The 22,814-nt window shown below is 30.0% G+C and overlaps 2 protein-coding genes and 1 long non-coding RNA gene across 6 annotated transcripts in view; 1 reads left to right on the forward strand and 2 right to left on the reverse strand.

Annotated features, from left to right (window-relative positions):
- Nucleotides 1–11,073: 11,073 nt before the first annotated feature.
- Nucleotides 11,074–16,076, reverse strand: LOC100647007. Its single transcript, XM_020867878.2, has 3 exons — nucleotides 15,936–16,076; nucleotides 15,697–15,780; nucleotides 11,074–15,450 (listed from the first exon to the last, which is right to left on the reverse strand). Exons 1-3 carry the CDS (start codon nucleotides 15,966–15,968, stop codon nucleotides 15,250–15,252), a joined length of 318 nt encoding a protein of 105 aa, XP_020723537.2. The 5' UTR covers nucleotides 15,969–16,076; the 3' UTR covers nucleotides 11,074–15,249.
- Nucleotides 15,933–22,082, reverse strand: LOC100646643 (probable deoxyhypusine synthase). 4 transcript variants are annotated; one of them, XR_007224333.1, is made up of 8 exons: nucleotides 21,822–22,082; nucleotides 21,450–21,724; nucleotides 21,161–21,379; nucleotides 20,897–21,089; nucleotides 20,706–20,809; nucleotides 20,511–20,636; nucleotides 20,035–20,436; nucleotides 15,933–16,077 (listed from the first exon to the last, which is right to left on the reverse strand). XR_007224333.1 is itself a non-coding variant. In XM_020867877.2 (7 exons), exons 1-7 carry the CDS (start codon nucleotides 21,925–21,927, stop codon nucleotides 20,338–20,340), a joined length of 1,122 nt encoding a protein of 373 aa, XP_020723536.1. In that variant the 5' UTR covers nucleotides 21,928–22,082; the 3' UTR covers nucleotides 19,481–20,337. The 4 variants fall into 4 exon arrangements, 1 of the variants encoding a protein (XP_020723536.1); XR_007224332.1 differs by lacking the exon at nucleotides 15,933–16,077 and having other exon boundaries at nucleotides 19,481–20,179; nucleotides 20,267–20,436; XR_007224334.1 differs by lacking the exon at nucleotides 15,933–16,077 and adding an exon at nucleotides 19,481–19,877.
- LOC105666824 overlaps nucleotides 16,841–22,814 on the forward strand; it is a 52,094-nt gene continuing 46,120 nt past the window's right edge. Inside the window, exons 1-2 of the long non-coding RNA XR_002308770.2 lie at nucleotides 16,841–16,931; nucleotides 18,263–18,379. This is a non-coding gene — a long non-coding RNA (uncharacterized LOC105666824). The remainder of the gene's footprint in view (nucleotides 16,932–18,262; nucleotides 18,380–22,814) is intronic.

Raw genomic sequence — 22,814 nt, forward strand, 5'->3', positions numbered from 1 at the left:
TTCTTACAATGTCAATGGATTACACTGACTGCATTAAATACAACTTTTTAAATATGAAAAACTTGAGCATATAAAATATGTATTAATTCAGATACATACGCTAATGCATGAAGCTTTGAATTGCTATAAAATATGTTAATTTTGTTACTGCTACCTGGACCATACTACGTAGCAATGTAAATACTATTGCCTCGTTCTCGGGTAAAAAGTGAATGATCTCATACTGAAAGTAACGATGAAGGCGAACTGTTACATCGAAGCAAGGCTAACAGATCCTCGAGATAAAGTATACATATATCTATATCCTCCGTACTTCGTTATAAAATATTACAATATAAAAGGAATTCGTATTTCTCCTGATATAATATTCTCTATTCTCAAGACTACAATCGAACTCTTGTAACTCGTGTAAAATAAAATTGTTCAACCATAAAGATTCCACTTACAAAAAAAATGTCCCACCGCAATTTATATAATATATTGTATAATATATATATATATAATATTATATAATATATTATAGATTCATAAACGAAATCACGAGATCATTTGTATGCACGAACAAGTCTAAATGCAGCCAGCGATCTATTGATATTGTATTCGATAGTAGTGCACTTTCGCGCGACACGCGATGGAAATTGAGCGGAAAGTACCTTACTCTTGAACAGGCAACGCGAACGCTGCAGAAAGGAAATTGCAAACGTTTCAGAGGTTGGTCCTGTCTGCGCGATTTCTCGCGAATTTCTAATCGACGTGGATCCACTCGATTTGTCGATAATACAGTGCTCGGTCGTTGCACTCCACCATGACACATTGCTCCGTGCATCCGGCTTAAATGGATGCACCCGATTAGTTTTCTATTACTGAATCAAGTATATAATATACACCGACTTCGTTCGAGAACCCCGCGATAAATTAAATTTGCTTCTAGATTTTCGATAATGAGTAACAAATTACTATTCTCTTTTCTTCTCGTTCTTTTAATAAAAATCGGATATACATTGACTTCCGAATCATTCGTATAAATCAGATAAAGTTTTGACGAACTAGAATCAAACCTACGTAGAAATATTACGTTGTGTACTAAAACAATTAAAAGCTGTAGTTATTAGTTGCGAATAGCGAATGATTGATTCGTCCCCGTCTTTCTCTTTCGTTCGAAGACGATTAAAGTTTCAAGAATACGAAAAGATCGAAATTTTAAGAGTTCCAAGAATTAATATGATATTTCGTGGAAATTTTGTGTAATTAAGTTACTTTGCTGTCGCATTATACTGCGTCCAATACGCGGTGAGTTGTTATAACCCTGTTAAAAGCAGTTCCATTGTTGAGGGCACTTATTGTCGATATCCCGTGCAGAACCAATAACTTATCGTTCTTGGTTTGAAACTGATCGAAGTTTCTGAAACGTTCGTCCTTCCATTAGCGCGGATTAATCGTGCAAGTTGTTTCATCTTTTCCACTGAAGTTTCTATAACTTTTATTACACATAGAAGGATAATTCAGCTCAATCTTAAAGGGGAAATCGGATCTTGGAAAAAAGTAATATACTTCTAAATTCGATATCTTTAATTTTATGCGACATAAATCGAACAAACGTTTAAATAAATTTTATTTCATTTTTATTTAGGTAAAATAATATTCGACATGTGCATTTTAACCATTCGTAAAAAATAAAGAATTTCTGCATGTTATTATGTACAATATATTCATCTAAATTTTTCTTTAAACGAGAAAGTAACTATGTATGTCGTTGAGGCTTCTACGAATTGCTTTAAATGGTCAAAGATCTCTGTACTGCCCCTGCTTTATTACTAGATTAATACTTATTCCGCATTAAACAGTATGTAAATTGAACAGTCCCATTTCTTCTTTCGTTATGTTACGTCGGAGAGCTCAATATGTTTTTCATGTGCATAATTCATACGTAGAGACATACTCGAATATTTACTCTACTCCGTTCAATTTCGATTTTTGGTCTGTCTCCAATTCCTGAATTGTTTGCGCAGAAAATGGTATTGAGGATGTTACATTATTAAGCTACCATTATTTATCTCAGCCATCAATTAATCGTTTTAGATAGAAAATTAATGAACAATTTATGTCAGAGTGCTGATAAAAGTAACGCGCCAAAAAGATTCTAATATTCAACAAAAATTCAATAATAATGTCTTTCGATTGTAACAAAAGAACAAGAGAATAATGGAAACAGCCGCGAAATCTAATAAAATAATTATTAAACTTGGTCAATTTACGGGCATATTTTTTGCATAAATTACTACAGTGGAGGACAAAAGAAAGTTTAAAGGATAAGGTATAAAGAACATCAGAATTTTAGAAAACGGAATTACATTTGACAAAAACAATTCAACTATGAACAGATGTAATACATATCTCTAGGACTGTGTAATAAATAACTGTTATCGATATGGTAAAAAGAATTTAGTACAAAGTTACTATTAACGTAGTGTAGTTATTGTATACAAATATGAATTTTAAAATTTTCTTTTGTTTATCGTTATTTATAAATTTACTTTAACGTCTCATTTAATTTAACCGTCACGTTAATTTTATTATTAGCCACAATCGATCGAAATGTACTATGTAGCAACATCCAATTTTTACAAAATATTATATCGTATTTGCGCACTGTTTTCCAACTCACGCTTCATCCAATTCGTTCGCGTTATTAAAAGTTTGTTGGTCCAAAAAATTTATATTATTTCAATCGTTGGAAAAAACTAAGTAAAACTTAACGTGACAGTCAAAGTTAAAAAACAGCTATAAACTTTTGAAGCTCCGATAAAAATTCTTGAGACATCGCTTCTAGCAGATAAAAGCCCATCGTCGTGTCGAGACCATTTTTACTTTCGTCGAGCATCAGCGTGGCAATGTGGCTGCACGCTTTTCCTTTTAACCAGACGGAATGATTCAACCGGATGACCGGTTCAGGAGGTTCGCCGTGACGGTGACGGTGACGGTGCATCCACGTAGCCATAAACGCCGCACTCGGCCAACACCCTCAAGGCAAAGACCGTCCGATCGATTTCTCACCGGGAACCCCGCTTTCTGCGGCTTCGTGCATCGCTCTTGCGTTTCGTTCCTGCCGTTCCCGGGTCAACTTAAAGCCAAACTGTCGAAACTCGAGACAAATCCACCGCTGATTCATTTAAAATAAGCATAATATAATCTTAGTTTTTAAAAAGATGAAATTTTATCGTGGAAGAGTTAAGACGCTAAAAGTATTCAACCACGATATTCGATAATACGATCGAATAATACACGAAATTCAATAAGTAGATATAATTAAACGTGAAAGTTGAGTTTCATAAATGTAACAAACATAATATTCGAAAGACTACATCTTCAAGAAAAGTTTTAGAAATTTATTTAATTTACTAGTTTAAATTTAATTTCTACGCGAGATGAATCTCGAATGAATTGAATTAAATAGTAAAATTATTAAAGTATGTAGATAATATGCTGATTGCTTGCTTTTACACGCAAATGCTTAAGAACCAATTAGAGGATTTTTAAAGAACGAGAAAGTGCGAAACTCTTGAGCCGCTGTAGATAGAATTCGGAGAGACCATTAACTCTGCAAACGCGTTGTACCGGAAAACTGGGATTACCTATATTGATTTGACCCAATATCCTGATAATAATACAAAGTAGTATTAAAAGATGACTCTTACCCCATATTTTTCCTGTCTTTATTTCATAGATCAGAGCTTAGATAGATAATTGACAAATAAGTACTCATAATTCGATAGATAGCAATAAAACTTTATTTTTATTCTGCTTAATACAGTTTTTAAAATTCATTTCTTTTTCATTATTATTATTAAAATTATTATATATGGTGCCATTAATTAAACATTTTATGGTAGGATAAGGTGGTGAAAAATCAAAAAATCTTCAATTCATCTTCATCCATTTCATTTGTGTATAACTTGATTAAAATTAAAACATTCAGATAATAATATAATGGAAATTCAATCAAAGAGTTTTATCCTATATACGTATAAAAAGACAATAATCTTTTATGAGATAAATATTTATAGAACAAAAGAGTTTCTTTCGATATACTGTGACTTAAATATTAATACCGCTGAAAGAACCTTCACAACGAACGTTTATTGCTAGAAATAGCTCAGCTCCTTTCACAGAAGGAGTTAATACCGTTGATTAAATATTAATGTTTCCAATAGACTCTTCAGGATGAACGTATATTGCTGGAAATGTTCCAGCTTTCGACGATAAAAGATTGCTCGAGAAAAGACGACTACAAAGAGTATAATTTCGGAAGAAGAATCCTCCCTCTTTTGCATCGCGTGACACAGTCGAAAGGAAATTGCTTTCCCTCTCGCCTTTTTGTGTCAAGAATTCAGCTGAGCGAACGAGTACACGATGAACGTGTTCAATTGCGAGAAATGATCATTTTATGCTTCACGTATTTATTTATAATGCTTTGGTAAACCATTTAAATTGAAGATGATTTAAATTGAAGATGATGGGTCGAATTATGACAATTTTATAAAATATAACAGAAAAATAAGATATAATAAAAATAAGAATATAACAGAAAATCAGATGATAGGATAATGTGATTGCAATTAGACTGTTTTCCTCTGTAAGAAATTTCATTTACGCGGCAAACATTTACCAACCGAATATTAATCTTTGCGAGGAACATATTTTTTAAAATACATATTCATATTCTATCAACGATATAACTCATTGTCAGATATAAAACAGGAAAATATACCGTTCTCTTTTTTAATAAATATTCATGCATGGCTACTTGAGTCTGCTCGAATTAGCAACATCATGGTCACTGATATTAGAAATCGAATAATATTTCCAGTCACATATTTGTATGTATTTGTATACTCAAGGAACAACGATTGCCGCATTATAATCACATCAAGCGCGTCGTTGTTCAAGAATTTTCATAGTGAGGTAACTGTTGTCATCTTATTTACTTGCACTCTTTTGAAGAGAAAAAGAGACAGACAGGGAGAGATACTTACATAAGAAAATTGAAAATATAATAAGGAAAAGAGGAAACGTCTCTCCTTCGTTCCAATTTAAAATGCATATAAAATTGTATTCAGGAGTTTTTCACCTAAATAATTTATGCGCGAAATACATCATTGATAGAAAAAAGAAAATAACAAAGAAGGAAATAAAAACTTCGGATCTTAAAACAAAGGAGCAAACAATAAATGTTACATCAATAGTATTTTATGAATTTTATGAAAATATTAAATTGTTTATGTATACTATACATATTACATCATCTTTCGTATAAACTTAGCTTTGTAGTTTCGAGTAAACTCAAATTCAAGTGAAATTATCATTGCTTTTGTTCTATTTAGTATAAAAAGCACGGCAGCTATTAAAAAAAGTTATACTTTATGGTTCGAGTGTAATAAATCAAAAGAGCAGGCGATTTGTTTCCTACAAAGTATTAGAACGAAAATTTACTTACAAAACAGTAACATAAAGTTTCCTTTAAAATTCATGTATGTGCATAATTTATCTTCGAACAGAAACCGAATGGAAATGTAGAAGTTGAAAACTTAGAGACAGAGAAAGATGAAAGTGTTCTTTTCAGTATAAACGTATGGGAAACTCATACCTAAACGTGTTTTTTATGAGGCATGAACACTTAAACGATCTTTTTTACGTACAAAAGAACAATAACAAAATTTTTCACTGTATATACGTAAATTCTCACAGAGAATTACCGTACAGGTTGCATAGTTTAAACCTCGAACAATAGAAAAGTAAGAGGATTTAGACATTAGATACATTAAGTTAGAAGATTAACACGTCTTCATTACGGTTGGCTTAACTTGCTCCGCAGGGAGAAAATCACTTACGGATTATCCGAAGCTGCAAGACCGTCCTATGCGTGCTTAAGCAATTCAGCTTCTAATGGCGATACGATCATTAACCACATGACCAAAGTTAGTTTTAAACGGCAACTAAGTAACCTGGCGAGAAAGGACCACCTCTCGTCTCGACCAAGATCACTCGTTCAAATCGAAGAAAATATGCATTGCGAAAAGAGATTTGCATATCTTTTAAAAGCGAAGGATAAACTGTATCTTCGACTCATCCTCCTCGTTTAAACTATATTTCACACGATCAACCACTCGAAAGACGCGCGAATGAATAAGGTCTTGAATGAGAGAACGGACGAAGTCCTCGTTAAGTACTCGATCGTCATTACTCGTCATCTCCACCATTGGATGGAATTCCTCGCAAGAGACTGTAGTGTTCCCTTTGACAGAAAGTTTGACGCGATATTCAATGGCTGAGTAGTGTAATCTGAATTAAATCGTCTGTGAAACGTTATTTATTTCGGCTTCTTTTAAATTAAACTTTCATTAACGTATTTGTGATTAAAATAATTTCTCTGATTCAAATAAAAACAAACACGATATAGTTTAAATTATGTTCATAGTTGCTGCTCTATGATTGAACGTGATGTTAAAAACACTTATCGGCAAAGTGAGCAGTAGAGCAGGAAAGTTCACAACTAAAGCCTCAGAATGTGCTAGTATATACTGTATAAACAAGCATCTGCTTTTCGTGAAGGTTCTTCGATTCTTCATTTGAATTAGCCATCGTTTTGTATAGCAGAGATTATATTTACAGATACAAAAATGTCTTTAACAAAGTTTAACGAACAATCGAGGTGTTTAGTCACGCAAGATACAATTGACAATGTTCTTGGGTTCGATAACGAATCCACTGTCAACGGGATAACTCTTTACTAAACGTAGAATGTTTTTTAAACACAAATACAATTGCTGGGACGCTCGGTATAAACAACTCGATGTGTAACTTTCCAAGGCGATCACACGAATATAATAATAGACTGATGAAAATTTTCCTCGCTTTACAATTGCGTTCGTTTGTCAAATACTCGTTAGAAACATCGAGAAAGTTCCAATCGCCGTTGCTAGGCAGTTTCTGCCTGGAGTTTGATTATTAATACAACGTGTCCCATTATATTGGCACCTCCGAGATAAAATCACACGTGGTTAGGCCCGTTCTCGAGGCCGTATGCCGCCACAACCACATTTCTAGGAAGAACTACACAACCACTCCATATCTCCACCAGGCAAAACGTCCATCCCGTGACCGCGGCTACGTTCAGCAACCAGGTGTGTCACCTCGAGCCCAATCTCACCAAAATTTGGAAGGAAAGGCTCCAATTTCCTTTCATCTCCGACATATGTATACTGGGTCTGAGAATTGCATTACTGGTCGCTCCAAAATATTCTTGTTTTATCCTTTTATCGCAGATTAACGTTCCAGAGACGAATACACAGTACCGAGGAAACGGGCAAGATCGATTCATAAGTCGAAACAGATTTAGGCGAAGCAGTGTAAATTTGTCACAGTAGTCGAATCGCGACAGTAATGAGGTCGATATCGGTATACCGATATAGAAAGTACTAACATACTCTAGAAAGTCGAATATGCAAATCGGATTATTAAACGCCTGAAAAAGCCTGACCTGGCGATCAACATCGAAGATCAAGGACAAAAAGCAACGAATGATCAAGGAACATAATTATTTATTTTCTACCCAAGCTTAAGAACATGGACTTCAATTTCAAAACAGGAATAAGAATTCTCTATTAGAACCCAAGAAGTCTTCTAAGAGGTGAAGGAGAAACTCATAAAATCGTATACGATATAGACATTTTTGTTTGTGTTCTTGAAGCGGATTTCAATTTTGCGGGATTTAATTCAGCCTTAGAATTACCTTCACAACTCCGATTCATTTCCCGATCTAAATGGTATAAATCTTCGGATTATGAAAATTACTTGTTATATTACATGAAATGTACAGTACAGGAGATTTTCCTAAAGACGAGAAGCAGAAACAAACTTGTATTTAATTTGTTAGTAAATCTGATGGTAATAACTTTCATCCAATTGCTTTAACGTCTTGTTCGTGTAAATTATTTGAATTAATTATTCAAAATAAATTGTAATGGTAGATTAAGTTTTAAAACAATTTATCTAAAAATCAAGGTGGCTTCCACAAAGAGCAGTTATTTATTGATAATACATTGAATTTAACATTATATCTCTATTATACAACAAGCTCTGAGAGATAAAAAATATTCATGTCTATATAAATATCCTTAAGGTACTTTTACTTATTTCCATTATTTTATAATCTTTCTGTTGTCTTAATTAATCTTCTATGTTCCTTTGATTAATTGCAATGCTAATTGCAATTGAAGATGCTAATTGAATCGGTCGTGCGAGCCACAGAATCCTGGAATTATTTAAAATTTAAAAATATGCAATTGGAATTTTGTAAACTTCTCATGCCCACCAAGCTGATTTTTTGAAGCAACTTTCTTTGTAATCAATTATTTCTTGTTATTTGGGTTTATTTAAAGAAATTTAAAAGCAATTTAGGAGATATCTTTATTTAGTACATATGTTTCCAGCACATTTTTTAATAAATGCCGTTGTTCTGTTAGAATACGGTGGGCGCAATCGACAAAATTTATTTTAAACATTTATTTTATAAAATATTTGTACTATTTTCAAGTAGCACAACATAATATTCAATTTTCATTCGCATTTTTATCAAGTTTTGTTTTTGACTGACCCGTTTTTTTTTACATTATATTGTACTGGATCTGAGCTTTATTCTCCATTTTGTTCAAACCGTGTAACTTATTTTTGAACGCATTTTACCCGTAACTCAATTTTACATTCCCAACAGCTTTTCAACGATTGCAGAGTCGCTATAAAATTTAGACCTGCTACAAATTTTTAATAAACTCTTGGTTTGGAAATATATTATTTATTTAAAAAAAGTATTATACAAAATATATATCAACGAGAATTTTTACCTCAGTAAGAACCTGTACATATTTTTTTTATGCGAACGTGTATATTTATGCGCGTACAAACAAACAGACAAGCGAAATAGTAGCACGATTTCTCGAATTTTATAGCAATGACGAATTTATACGAACGAAAAGCAATCAACTGCGGATGCAGCAAACATATTTTCTTTTTTTAAACAGCAGTTTATAAAATCGCAGAGAGCTTAAAGTAAAAAAAAAAAGCAGATTTTCCGTTCTAACCAGGTATTGTAGACGACTGCATTACAGACTTCTTTCTCTGCATGTTCTAGCCTCCCTTTCGCCCTGAGGAAACCTCTTCAAAGCCATTTCGTGCAAAACTCTTCGCAATAAAAGCACTGAAAAAACGGCTGTACCAAGCAATGCATATGTACATACATATATACGTATGTGTATATATATATTAAAATATCAAGACCTTCGAAAATAATTTAATATCAATTATTATAAAATATTTAATTTTAAAAGAGAAGCGTTGAGACGGCACGTCTTAATTTTTAAATAAATACTTGCAGCAAATACTTTTATTTAATTTCTTAATTACAGTCATAAATACGACCACTTTCATAATTTATTAATTTCAGAAGCAATTATTTTCATTTTAATATTTCTCACGTAGCTCTTCTCTGAAGTTTAATTTAAATTACAGAAGCATTTATTTTCACTTTAATGCTTTTCCCACAAATCTCTTCTTTAAAATTTCAATGCCACAGAAAACCCAATTTCAAAGATTAATCCTATACAGGTTTACTAAAAAGATTTCCTGAAGCCTGGAATCTAGAGACTGATATTATAGTCTCCCTAAATCTTGTATCACCTGATATGGAATTTCACATTAAAGAGAGAATAAATACCAGTTCAAACTAAGTCTCAACAAACACCTCGAATTATAACATTATAAAATCGCCCTTTAAATGTCTGTATCTCTATAATATATAATTATATATTATAAGTACGTATTACCCTTCATCAGAGAAAATCACTGTAAGCTTCGTAATACGATGAACAGAAGCCACAAGACACAAAAAAAATCATTTTACTCTAATTAAAAGCCCGAGTTTTAATTCGTCAAGGAATCTTCAGCACGTAGTCACCTCATTTTCAGTCGCGAATCCCTTTGGTGTACTCGTGTGACCTAGAAAGTCGTACGCACCCAGGTATCACGAGAAAAATCGCGCGTTTCGGGTCGTTCAAATGATATCAACTCACAATATCGGACCTTCTGGTAAATAAATAACAGGCGGTTACACGGGCAAGAATTTTTCATCAAGGAAATGGCCCGGTCGTTCTACACGACGGTCGGCCGCTAATCAAAGGGTCTCTAAGGCCACTGTACTCTGGCTGATGGTAACAGGAAATGAGTAATTGATTAGGCTGCTTCACGATTCAGCTGACCTCATACCAGACATTTTTAGACTATACCGAACAGTCTTGGTTTTCCTTTTTTGACAAAAAGAAGAAAAATATTGCATTTTGTATTATATTATATTATAGTTTTTGAAATTCTGATGAAATTGTTATTAAGAAAAATTTACTTTAAAAATATATTAAAAGGTTGATAATGTATTTCTTCTTTATTAATTTTTGAAATATATACGATATTTAATCCTGTAAGAAAAAATACTATTTGTAAAGATACCTTGTAGTACCTATATTACACTGTTTTTATATCATTACTAAATAATGTTTTAAGGATTCAAAAAATAAATAAAAACATTACTGGAGACTAAAGAGATGCTAATTTTGGCTAACTTTAACATGAAACCAGATTTAGTTCTAAATTGATAAAAATCAAATTAAAAACGGAAAGAAAAAATCGTCAAATTATTACTTAAAAGGTAACCGCCGATAATGGAATTTGCAAAGTAACATACAGATAACCGTTTTAAATGCATGATTCATGGTTTAGCCATTCAAGACCGGACACCTCATAGACACGTATTCTTTCTGAGAATTTGTTCATTTCATAATAATTATGTTAAAATGGGACTCCAACCAAAAAATTAATATTTCTGGGGCTCAACTGTATTTTCTACTTTAACTAACTACATTGTACTATTTAAATAAAATTATTAAATATTAATCATATCTTTCTACTATCTCACATCATAAAGAAACAAAGGTTTTAAACAGGACCATAGAAAAAAGTTCTCATTAATGATTTGCTATGGAGTTAACAATTTATTAGATAATAGCGTGATAAATATCTAAAAAGATACAATTTTTGTCGTGTTATTTAATTTTGTATAACATACATCGAAATGTTTGAGCAATCGTGTATAATACAATGGTAAACGATTGATAAATTTCAACGCTCGATTCGGACTATGTACTACTTAATTCCAGTCTGAAAAATTAAAACAAATACTTTTGTGGAGCTTCTAATATATTGTTCTTATTTATTAGAAATGAAATACTCTTACCCTAAAATTGAATGAGAAACTTCAACAAATAACAATAATTGATCAAAATTACCAAAAATATTACATTAATATTTTATTGCATACCATTTCCATTAATATAACTACTGAGATATAATTATTATAACTAATCATTATAATTAATATAGTTATCCATATTAATCAGATAAATGTGACTTAATTGATTATTAACGAATACAGACTGGAATCGAAATTGTACAATTTTTACGAACCACATGAACGCGTATTCCATGAATAAACAATAAAGAAGTTGTTTTTAATAATGATCGATTAAGCATATTCATATTGTGTCTAAGCGTGCAACATGCATTAAAGTTTCATTTGTAACATTTGTAGAAACACATATGCAAGGCTTTTAATTAAAAACGCAGCTCATTCTATCGCATTCTATATATTTAGTTATTCGCGACTGTACAAACTACAAATTCCAATTTATTATTCCAAAATACCATTCGACTATTTTTTTGTCGGGAGTATATGAAATATTTAAATATAAATAATTCTTTTAACAGTTCACAAAAGAGAAACGAAACTTTCTTTAATAATTTGAAAAAGCCAACAAGTGATAAAAACTTGCTACGTTTTTAACCAAGTCCCTTTACATAATTACAATATTCTTTTTTATTTTCCTCCCTACTATTTTTTTTTCTCTTGCACAGTTACGACTAGTCGTGTCGATTTTAAATAAAGAACTAATGAACGTTTCTTTCCTTTTAGAAATATCACGAGTAAAAAGGTGAAATAGATCGTCGAAAATCGTGAAAATGTGATATGTAGACTATACATACAGAAAAGCAGATGCTCTGAAATCTGCGTCCAATTACACGGAAATGAAACGGTAGATATATATATATACATATATATTATGTTTATTTAATGCTAATTGACCAAAGTGTTTTTGGCACGTTTCGAATGTGTTCCAGACCATTTTTCTCTTCACTTACTTTCTACATCTATTCTAAAAAACAATTTTAACGAGTATTAAACTATCGATCAAACAATCAAAGTCACGCGTTTTCAAGAATTAACATTTCACGATTGTTGTGTAATTAATTTTGTAAAAACGTATTTCTCACAAGCAATATTTAAACTCGATTTTGTCCCATTCTAAATCTCTGCAACATTAAAATATCAAAAGATGTATTTACCTTTCGTATTGCATCTTTATAGCGTGCAAATATAAAGAAATTCGCTTATTTTTCCAAAAATGAAATTATTAATTCGGAAGTCAGTTTCGCGCCTTCGCGGTGAAATTGAAATCACAATCATTGAAATTTTGAACGATGTGCATCAAACGATGTTCATCGTAGTATCGAAACGAAGGTAATATTAAAAATTCACGATCGATGTAATGCACCATTGTGACTTATGAAAAGAGTTATAATTTCATTTTTATTACCGCGTGCTACAACAATAAAAATATAACACGTGACTGTGACTGATATCACTACCGAACATGTACGTGTACGTGTATGCATCGATATACTTCCGATATAGACCAGATCTAATTGCTTAGATAAAGGCTAGAGGTCAATCTAGAAGTTGATTTATATTTTCAGTTAATACGTTGCCTGTAGAGCAATTGAAACTAGATACACGATTGATTAACTGAAATATAAATGAACTCTGATAAACGTGCGAGTCACTGAGTATCACAAATATCTTTTTTCTTTCTGAATCATTAGTATTGACTTAGAGGAGTTTCTCATAAAGAGTGATTACATTTAATAGGTAATCGACTTGCTTTAAATTTGAAGAAAACTGCTTTTTATGTGAACAGCTAGCAACTTTATGATCATGAAACTCAGTTACTCCATTCAAGAAAATGCCACGTGAACGCTCACAGATTTTCTTGTTCTTATCTGCTTTTTAAAACATGAAAAAGAAAGAAAATGAAGAGCAATTAACAGTAAGATAAAAATACAATGTGACATGTATTAATTACATTAAGACTTATAACTGCAAACTAAATTTATAATTAACTTGCACAAATTCCATATTATGAAGAGGACTAAAACATTTTCTTGAAATGCACGTAATTGACCAATCAAGATGTATAAAAGTGTGCTTGTTGTGCTTATACATTACTAAATAACAGACTTTTTGATTTACATACATCATAGTAAAGTGTAAGTCCAACACAGTTCACGTAGTTCATAGAATGCACATCTGTGTCTTAAGGCAATTTCATTTTTCATACTTTAATATATGCAACTGGCTTTGCATATTTCTCCCTTTATTCCTTGTGTCATAAAATATGCTTGCCACTTTTCCTACTCTATACACATACATATATATACAATAAAATTTATTTAATAAAAACAGAAATTTATAAAATCATAACAAGTGTCACTTATGTATACATAAGTCATTCCTTAAAATAATGAAATTATTTATTGATTATAAAGAGTAAACTTTTCAGTTGTATATATTTTGAATGTAAGAATAATTTAACTATTGTTGCAGGAAATACTTCAACTACATACAGGGTGATTATAGTAAATACACGATAGTTATACGTTGTTCACAATGCAAAAAGTATAACTTTGCATAATTAAATATTATCAGAAATTTACTTGCTCTTTTTCCTTTTGTATGAAAACATATTAATTAATTTATACAATTTGATTATATAACAAATACAAAGAAGTAAAATTCTTAATCACTTACAAAAGATTTAATAAGAGTATCATATAGATTTTTGAAAGAATATAATAATAAAATGTAACTGAATATAGTTGCTTTTAAACATAGATATTATCATGCTGTCACTCAGTATATAAGTATTATAGATGTATATTCGCAGTTCTACATCCTAATTGATATAAATAGAATTTGGCACTATAATCATGAATTCTACATAGATGATAAGTTATAAAATATTTTTTAAATTTTGATTTTCATTATTTAAAAACTTTTCAAATATCATAATAACTTAAATTATTTCATAACTTAAGCTTGTTCTTTAATAAATTTTGCAAAATATAATTAAAACTATAATTTATTATGTACATTTAATATAAATGTATCATAAATGTAATTATATAATTAAACATTGATCCATTTCATATTTGTCTAAAAAGGAAAATATTTTCAAATCTTATTTGTTCCATTGTTTTCCATGGATATACAAGCATATAAATTGGCCCCCAATAACTCACTTACATAGGAAGTTAAATAAATTATTTGTCGACAATATCTGTTGATCCCATACTATTTATGAAGTAATAAGGTCAAAAAATAAATTATTATAATAATAATGAATCAATCACATAAGTATATAATTCATATAACTAATATGCATTAGCTATTATGTACAAATATATCAAAACATTTAAAAGATAACTTCAATATACTTTATAACTTAGTCTTTCTCAAATCTTCTCAAATGTTTATGGCAAGACAAATTTTCATTGGAAGATGTTGTAGTATTAGCTGCCTTTGTAAAAATTGCAATTAAATTATTTTGATATTATTAAACTATATATCATTGTCCAACATATAATTTTTTATATCTATTACTGCACCATAACATAGATTAAATGATTATATTTACTAGAAGTGCCTTGTAATAAATACATGTTATAAATTAATTGGAAAACATTTGAAATTTAAGGTCATAGAGGCTGATGATTTTATTAATTAGTAAATTACAATAAAGACAAAATCTTTGTTTGCCTATTATTTTTCTTCTGAATATTATTTTGTTGATACTAATAAGAACACTGGATATTGAATTTTCTAAAACAACATAATATTCATCATAGTACTTTTATAATACATTCTACTAATATCGCTATAGTACCTACAAAAAATTTGTGATTTAAGGGAATTTATAAATTAAATTAAATATAACTGAGGAAATAATTGAAAAAATAACTAATGTTCTAATCTTATTTTAATTGTGGATTTTTATTTTGTCCTACTATTTTATTGCGCAATAAATTAAAATGTCCATGTACCTGGGACAATTGTGCTTTAAGAGAATCTGAAAGTTGCTTTTGTAACTGCTGAACTTCCAATATTTCTTGCCGAAGATTCTGATAATCTTTTGTAACTTGATGAACAGACCGTAATAGGCGAAGCACAGAGATCTGTTAGAAGCATAAAAAAAAGATAAAAATAAAAAAAGCAATTTAAATGTCAAATTTAATAACCACCAAGCAAATAAGGTGAATTATAATTTTCTCTAACCAAATCATTGTCTATCAGTTAAACGATTAATGTTCGAACGAAAAATGTAATTTTTTACACTAGCTACTGATTTTTAAATGAATCGAGTCTAACAAACAACTGACAAAGAAACATATATTTCGAACAGTGTTTTGAACAAAACATACCTCGCTTTCTGGATCTTCAAATTCTTTTTCGAAAGCATCAATTTTCCATGCGATCATGTCCAGCTTTCCATTAGCTTTTTGTACCTATAACATCAACCAATTCATAAAATACTAACTTATTATACGTAAAAAAATAATACTTCACATTTGACATTTATTTGATCAAGTCCGGTATTTATGAAAAATTTCAAATGATAATCAGGATGAACAAGTAAAAAATAATAAAAAACAGCACTTACACTTTGTTCAAGATGAACAATAGCAGAGTCCATGTTATCTATTAATTGTAACAGATTATTTCAAACGAACAAGACGTAACTGACAAACAGCTCGTACAAAGCCGATGGTTAACTTTCTCGTGCTGGAATCGATATGCGCTCACTGGAACATTTGAAAAGCGGTGAACCAACGGTTAACATTTCTGTTTAAATATTCTACCGCACAGGGGCAGCACCTACTGTGTGCATCATTTTTTTATCATTTGAAACTGATATAAATTGAAACTGTTTTATCGTCAAGTAGCAAGGATAGACCATTGACTAAATATAAAATAGATTTGATACTCAATACTTTTTTGTGTATTACATTTTTGTCACTCTTATTATTTTATATACTATTCTATATACATGCGATATTATCGATGCGACATAGTAATGACAGTAGCACAGGTGAGGTATTTAGTCAATGGTAGTTGTTGAATTTTATAAACCACAGACGAGATCCTGTATTTGTCAATGACAATACCTACAAGAATTTTGTTGAATAATGAAAATTATTTTGAGGATTAAACTCTTCCAAGTATGAAGAAGGATTACTTCATTTTGCACTACCAAATTAAATAAGTTAAATTCATTAAATTAATGAAACGTAGACTTAAAACTAAAGTACGTTTATTTGACTTATTTAGGTCAAACTATAAAAAAAAGACTTACAGGCGCTTTGCTAAATCAGCTGTATTATTTAATAGACGAGGAGGATTAGAGGAAGTATTATTTTCTGTTATAAATTAAACAATGTACCTTCGTATGAAATATACACGCAATAATCTTAACTTAAATAAAGATTACAGCGCCAATGAAACGGTGAAATATGGAATTAAATATCGCAGTATTCAATCATAATCGATATAATTTCTTATAATCGATCTATCATATTAGGATGTAACATAATAGTGCCAGTTTTAAGCGGGAAACATACCAAGAAGAAACATGAACAATTCATCCAGAAGTTATTAGGTAATCAGTAGATTGCATTCTTAGATTTGCTTTTGCATTATCAAATTTGTCTACAATCTGAACGTTATTTTAAATAGTTATTACATATAATCACCGAAATTGGTTAAGGGTGAATATATTTTCGCAAAAATATTTCGACAGTTATCATAGAAAACTTTTATGTGTATACTATGTACAATCGTATAAAGTATTTTGCATTAACACCATGATGATACGTAACTATCGCGATTATATTTGTTAAATTTGGTACCAATCTGAAAATGTATATAGAAATTAAAAAATATTTACTGTAAACATATATTTAATAAAAATTAGTATACGATATGGACAGTCATCTTAAATATAAAATAATGAGTGGCTTAATATAGTGAATAGGTAATTGAATATGCAAATACTTTGGTGATCTTTGCAAATTGTATTGAATTTGATTAATTCTAGTTGACTAAATTAAATTAGCGCATAGTCATTTAAATATTCATATATAAATGTATAGGATATTTGAAATGGTCAATGTTGAGAAATATTTTCGTAAAACATTTCGTTTCTCTGGAAAATCAACTGAATCCTATTCGTGTAAGTTCGTACCTCATCCCACAAAATTAGTCCGAGATGCGTCCCTGTTACGCGGGGATTTGATTCTTGAAAATCGTAGCATTAAGATGTATCATTTCAGGTGGCTATTATTAATTACATTAACTTTGTTGCTACTGTTGACTACTGTTAATTTTACTTAATTAACGAACGTTTTTATTCAATGTTTTATATTATTATAATTTGTAACTAAATTATTTCTTTTCCTTCAATCGTCTCCTTGATTGTTTTGCATTTATTGGAAGGTCGTGTTATGAGTTTTCAAAACGACATCGAACCTTGATCATGGTTCATTCGTATATAATTTATTCCTTTTAAACATTTATTTAAAAGTTTTGATTTTTTGTACAGATTATTGGTTGATCGCGAGAGAAATTTTTTTAACATAATAAATACGTAATATAACAAAATAATTTCACAGTTTATTAAGAATACTAAGATGAAAATAGACAAGATTATAAATTATCTTTTTTTATTTCGAATATACTAGATTATTTTTTATTTTAAAGAAATTAAACGAATTGTTTAATATCAATTTGTTGCAGATCCTGTAGATTTTGTTTCACTTAATTAAGAAATTGAAATAACTTTTACATTTTGTTCCATTTTCATGAATAATTGAATTGAATTCGAATTGAATTGGATATTGTCATTAAAATAAAGATAAATGTTTCATTATTTCAAACTTTTCAAATAATTAACTCTGAGAACAAATTATAATATTCTATGCTTTGTTTCAGATTTCTTCCAGCCTTCACTTCTTCCATGAAGTTCGGTGATTTCTATGTAATGATGGCTTCACGATGACTTTCTGTAGGCCGCGATAATATCGATAACAGCGTTCTTCGCATCTAATCGTGAGTTGCATGCATTTTTGTTCCTCCAGTCACTCAATCATGTCATAGAACGAAATGTCCGAATCGACATGGGTAACTGCTTATATTATGTAAAACTTTTAACGAGCATTGTGACCGCAGGTATTCATTATACCCGCGAGTAGTGACACCTCCTTTTTTTTATTATTTTATTTATTATTAGTTCAGGATAGGTTTCTAATTATATTAAAAAAATTTTCGAATTTCGCGGTTGTGATCGCGAGTAGATTTCGAAACGAACGTTTATGTGTTGCTTAAGCACGCACATGCGGGTAGACAGTGATCACTATGATCGTTGATCGACCGTGTTCACATCCAAAGTCCAGAATATAGAAAGTCATTTTCACTACTACTTTGTCACTATGCTCTTAATATTTGTAATTGTAGTTGGCCCATATACATGTCGTCCCACTATCATATAGAACAAATCACGGCTTTTCTTATTAATGTTACAAGAGATTAATTACGGCCTGAATTAGAGTTATAGAGAAGTTTTGCAGCTCTTTATTAGTGTTGCAAGAAACTGATTACGGTTTGAATTAGAGTTGCGAGAAAACGATAATCATGTTTGCTTTAGTGTTACGAATTATGACTCTGTGATTGTTTTTAACAATTTTGATTATAAATTGTCAAAATATTTTTGAAAGTAATTTGTAATATCGCAATATTTGAAGTAGCTTTTTGCTCATATATAGATAGTTATTTTTATGAAATTTTTTTTAAGAGTAAGAATAGTCTTCCATCGCGAATGTTTTAATTATTTCTCCAGGTAGAATTGCGCAATGAATAATCGCGTTTTTCAAAGTAGTGTTGCGTTTATATTATGCCCAATCTTTTTCCACTGATCTGTGAAAGCACATTCATGCCTCTGGTTCATCTGATACCAACCATCCATATGGTTGCACTAAACATCTCGTCGCAATCTCTCTTAATTATTATAGTGTTCATTAATGGAAACACTGGTATGTTTATTTGTTAATAATGTACATTTTTCTAATATTTTAATAGTTTTTTAATAGTGTAACATATTGTACACTTCCAATTTATTTTTAACGCTTTTTTTTTTGTGCAACGGTCAAAGGGTTGAACACATCAAAAGGAGAATTTATTAAAATTTGTTTATACAAAATTAGTAAATTTTTGCGTAAAAGCAGGATGTATAAAGAAGATCTCCAGCAATCTCTATGGGCAATCAGTATTATTTGATATACAGTTACTAATTGCATCATTTTACATGATATAATTATGAATTGTATAACAAATAATGAACTGATTGGTTACCATTATGATTATGTTGAAGAAATTAATAAACTTTACTTAATAAACTTAATAAACTTAATAAAGTAATTAATAAACGAATAATAAAAGTCAATGTGAAACGCAATTTATTTTAAATTCAATATTTAATTTTCTCGCTAATTATAACGTGGCTAATTATATCGCGTCGCCGGTAAGACGCTTTCTTTCTTTCCGATCGTTCCTTTAGTAAGAAGACATTTCATATGAAAGTTGTTTTATATAATCTACCGTTTACTTAGCAATTAATCTATATATTTAACGCAAATAGGCATTGTGATATGCGTATAAATAATCAAGCGTAACGGTGTAAAGGTAAGAAAAGGTATAAATGTACTTACTAAATAGGAATAATAATTGTACACGAGCCAAGTTATCTACACGTTCTTAGCTGCACGTTGTTCACACAATTCCTCTGAACACACTCTGAGATCACGCTTTCTCCCCTAGTTGACTCCCCTCTTTTTGTTTAACACATGACTTATACTGCGTTAATCAATTCGGTTTTCAACAAAATCAAAGTAGAAAAAGAAAAATCAGAAAAACATTTTCAAATATTACTTGTATACATACGCATGTATATGTATAAAAAGAAAGATAGAAATGCTTTTATTTTTCGTTTAAATGTTTCTATTAAGTTTTTCTTAAACATCCGAAACAATTTTTTCTCTTGTTGAGTGATATTGTCGAGCAAAAGTTTCTCCAACAAGTAGTGGGAATACCAGAGATGCTTCTGCATAAATCTAAAATATTAGTGAATGTTAAATTAATTTATTATTTAAGTAATACATTTCAATATGATAAGGAATGTTCTTACTTTAACTGGTTTCGCATCCATTCGAATTTTACCCCATGAAACAGCTTCATCTGGACGAGCACCACTATCACTGCCATCAAATTCTGAAGATGTATTTATAAATACTGCATAGTCAGCACCATTTCTCTGAAATATAAATCATTTTAAATCAATTTATTATCAAAATCATTTCTATTTGAGATTTTCTCTTATTACCATGAGATTTGCATTGCATATGTGATGTTTTACAACACCACCTCCTATGATGATCATGCCACTATTTATTGCTTTCATAGCCATTGTATTTAAGCGTCTAAGATCTGTAAAATAATCGACATAATTTTACTTAATAAATTATATATATATAAATTACACAAAACTTCAAACCTTATTTTACAAGTGCAAACCTGATACTATGTCAACAATTAGACCTGGATTCTTAAAGGAATGAAAATACATCATATCACCAAGGCTGCCATCTGTCAGAGCAGGACTAAATACAGGAATATTATTTTTTGCAGCCCAATAATATATTGAATCCTCATTATTAATTTCTACACCAAGTCTTGCTATTACTTTAGATGGTGTCCAAATCGTACCCTAAAAATTCATGTATATTCAAGAACTTAATTTCTTAAAAGAGAATGTTTGGCTTCTTTTTTAAATCATACTCTTTCTTTCTGTTCAGCCAACATTGTGTCTAATATAGGCATAACCCAATCTTCAAATAGACAGTAATTATTATTAGGTACTAACAAATTTCCTGTTCTATTAATACCACGTTCCCTAAGACTTCTTCCTTCTAAATGGAAATCTCCTATGTATGTTGGTGCTAAGCATTTTATGAAATCTTCCTCTACACCACCTGCTGTAGTTACGATACAGTCAACCTACAACACAAGTCTATATTTAAATTGTCAATAAAATTCAGGATTAAGATTTCCAAATGTTTTAACAGACCATTTTATGTTGCACAAGAAACCTTATAGTATCCCGAATTCCACATGAAGCCATATTTGATGTATATCCTAGGAATATTGTGCATGAAGATTTTCTTTCAATAAACTTATCTTCTTCCAAATTATCAATTTGGTCATCTTTAAGAGGAATGTTTCTAGCATTTATCATTCGCTGAATTTCATTCACTGCTAAACCAAAGTTTGTGGCTTGAAAGCCAGAGTTTTTATATGTTTTAAATAAAGCATGATAGTCAATTCCCTTGTTCCAATCATACCCTGAAATATATTAATATCATTTAATATTGTAGTCATATTTAATTGCTGACTATATTCTAAAGCTTGATTTTCTTATATTTTGATGAAGCTACACAACCTTCCACAATAGGTGTTTCAACTGGAATGGGAGAACTGTTTACTAATACAGCATTTTTTACGATTTCTGGAACTTCATCATGTGAATTTTGTTTACTGTCATTCATTTTTATATGAGTTTTATTAATATATTTTTTAAACTATATTATTTATATTATCCTTCTGACGGAATATGTGCTTATGTATATACACGATGTTTACAAGCAAACATAACCTAAAATGAAAATACAATTCAAAATAGTTTTTCCGTACATACTAAAAATATTATAATTATTATAAATACGATATTATAAATTATTATATGTAAATTCATAATTTATTATTAAATTGTTTATTTCATATAAAGATTTATTTATTAATAATACATTTTTTATATATATAGAAATTTTACTAATTTTTTACATCATTTTCAATTTATATAAAATATCTAAAAAATATTATGTAAGTTAGTATTTTTCTGTTAATAAATAACATGGTTTTAATTATCAATTTCCAATCCAAATTTACACTTGGGTAAATGTATTTAAATACTTAAGCTTTTGCTTTTTTATTGGTTCTGAGCGATTAAGCGATCGGACAAGAAGGTAGATACGAAGAGGATAATGTAAATTGTACAATATGAATTCAAAAGAATAATGGTCAATCATGAAAAATTTATTTGTATGTAGTATGCACATCGTATATACTCAGTCAACAGATGAATGTAATATAATTTAAGGAAGTTCTTATTTTAAGTATTGAACTTAATTTTCACTTAAAAGGCACTTTAAATAAAATTCAAATAAAATCAAGAAATTAATGTAGTAAGAATTACATTTTAGTAACAAGTGTAAAAGAAACGAAAATTATATAGAAATAAATTGTACGTAGAAAATGTATCATTCTCTTTTGTAATATAATAATGTTAACGTTATAAAATAAATATTGAAATTATTTTTAATGACCATTATTTACGAGAATTTGAACAATATCACAAATTATAAGATGTTGAAAA

Source organism: Bombus terrestris, chromosome 6 (genome assembly GCF_910591885.1).
Source record: "Bombus terrestris chromosome 6, iyBomTerr1.2, whole genome shotgun sequence".
In the NCBI taxonomy this organism is placed as follows: Eukaryota; Metazoa; Arthropoda; class Insecta; order Hymenoptera; family Apidae; genus Bombus; species Bombus terrestris.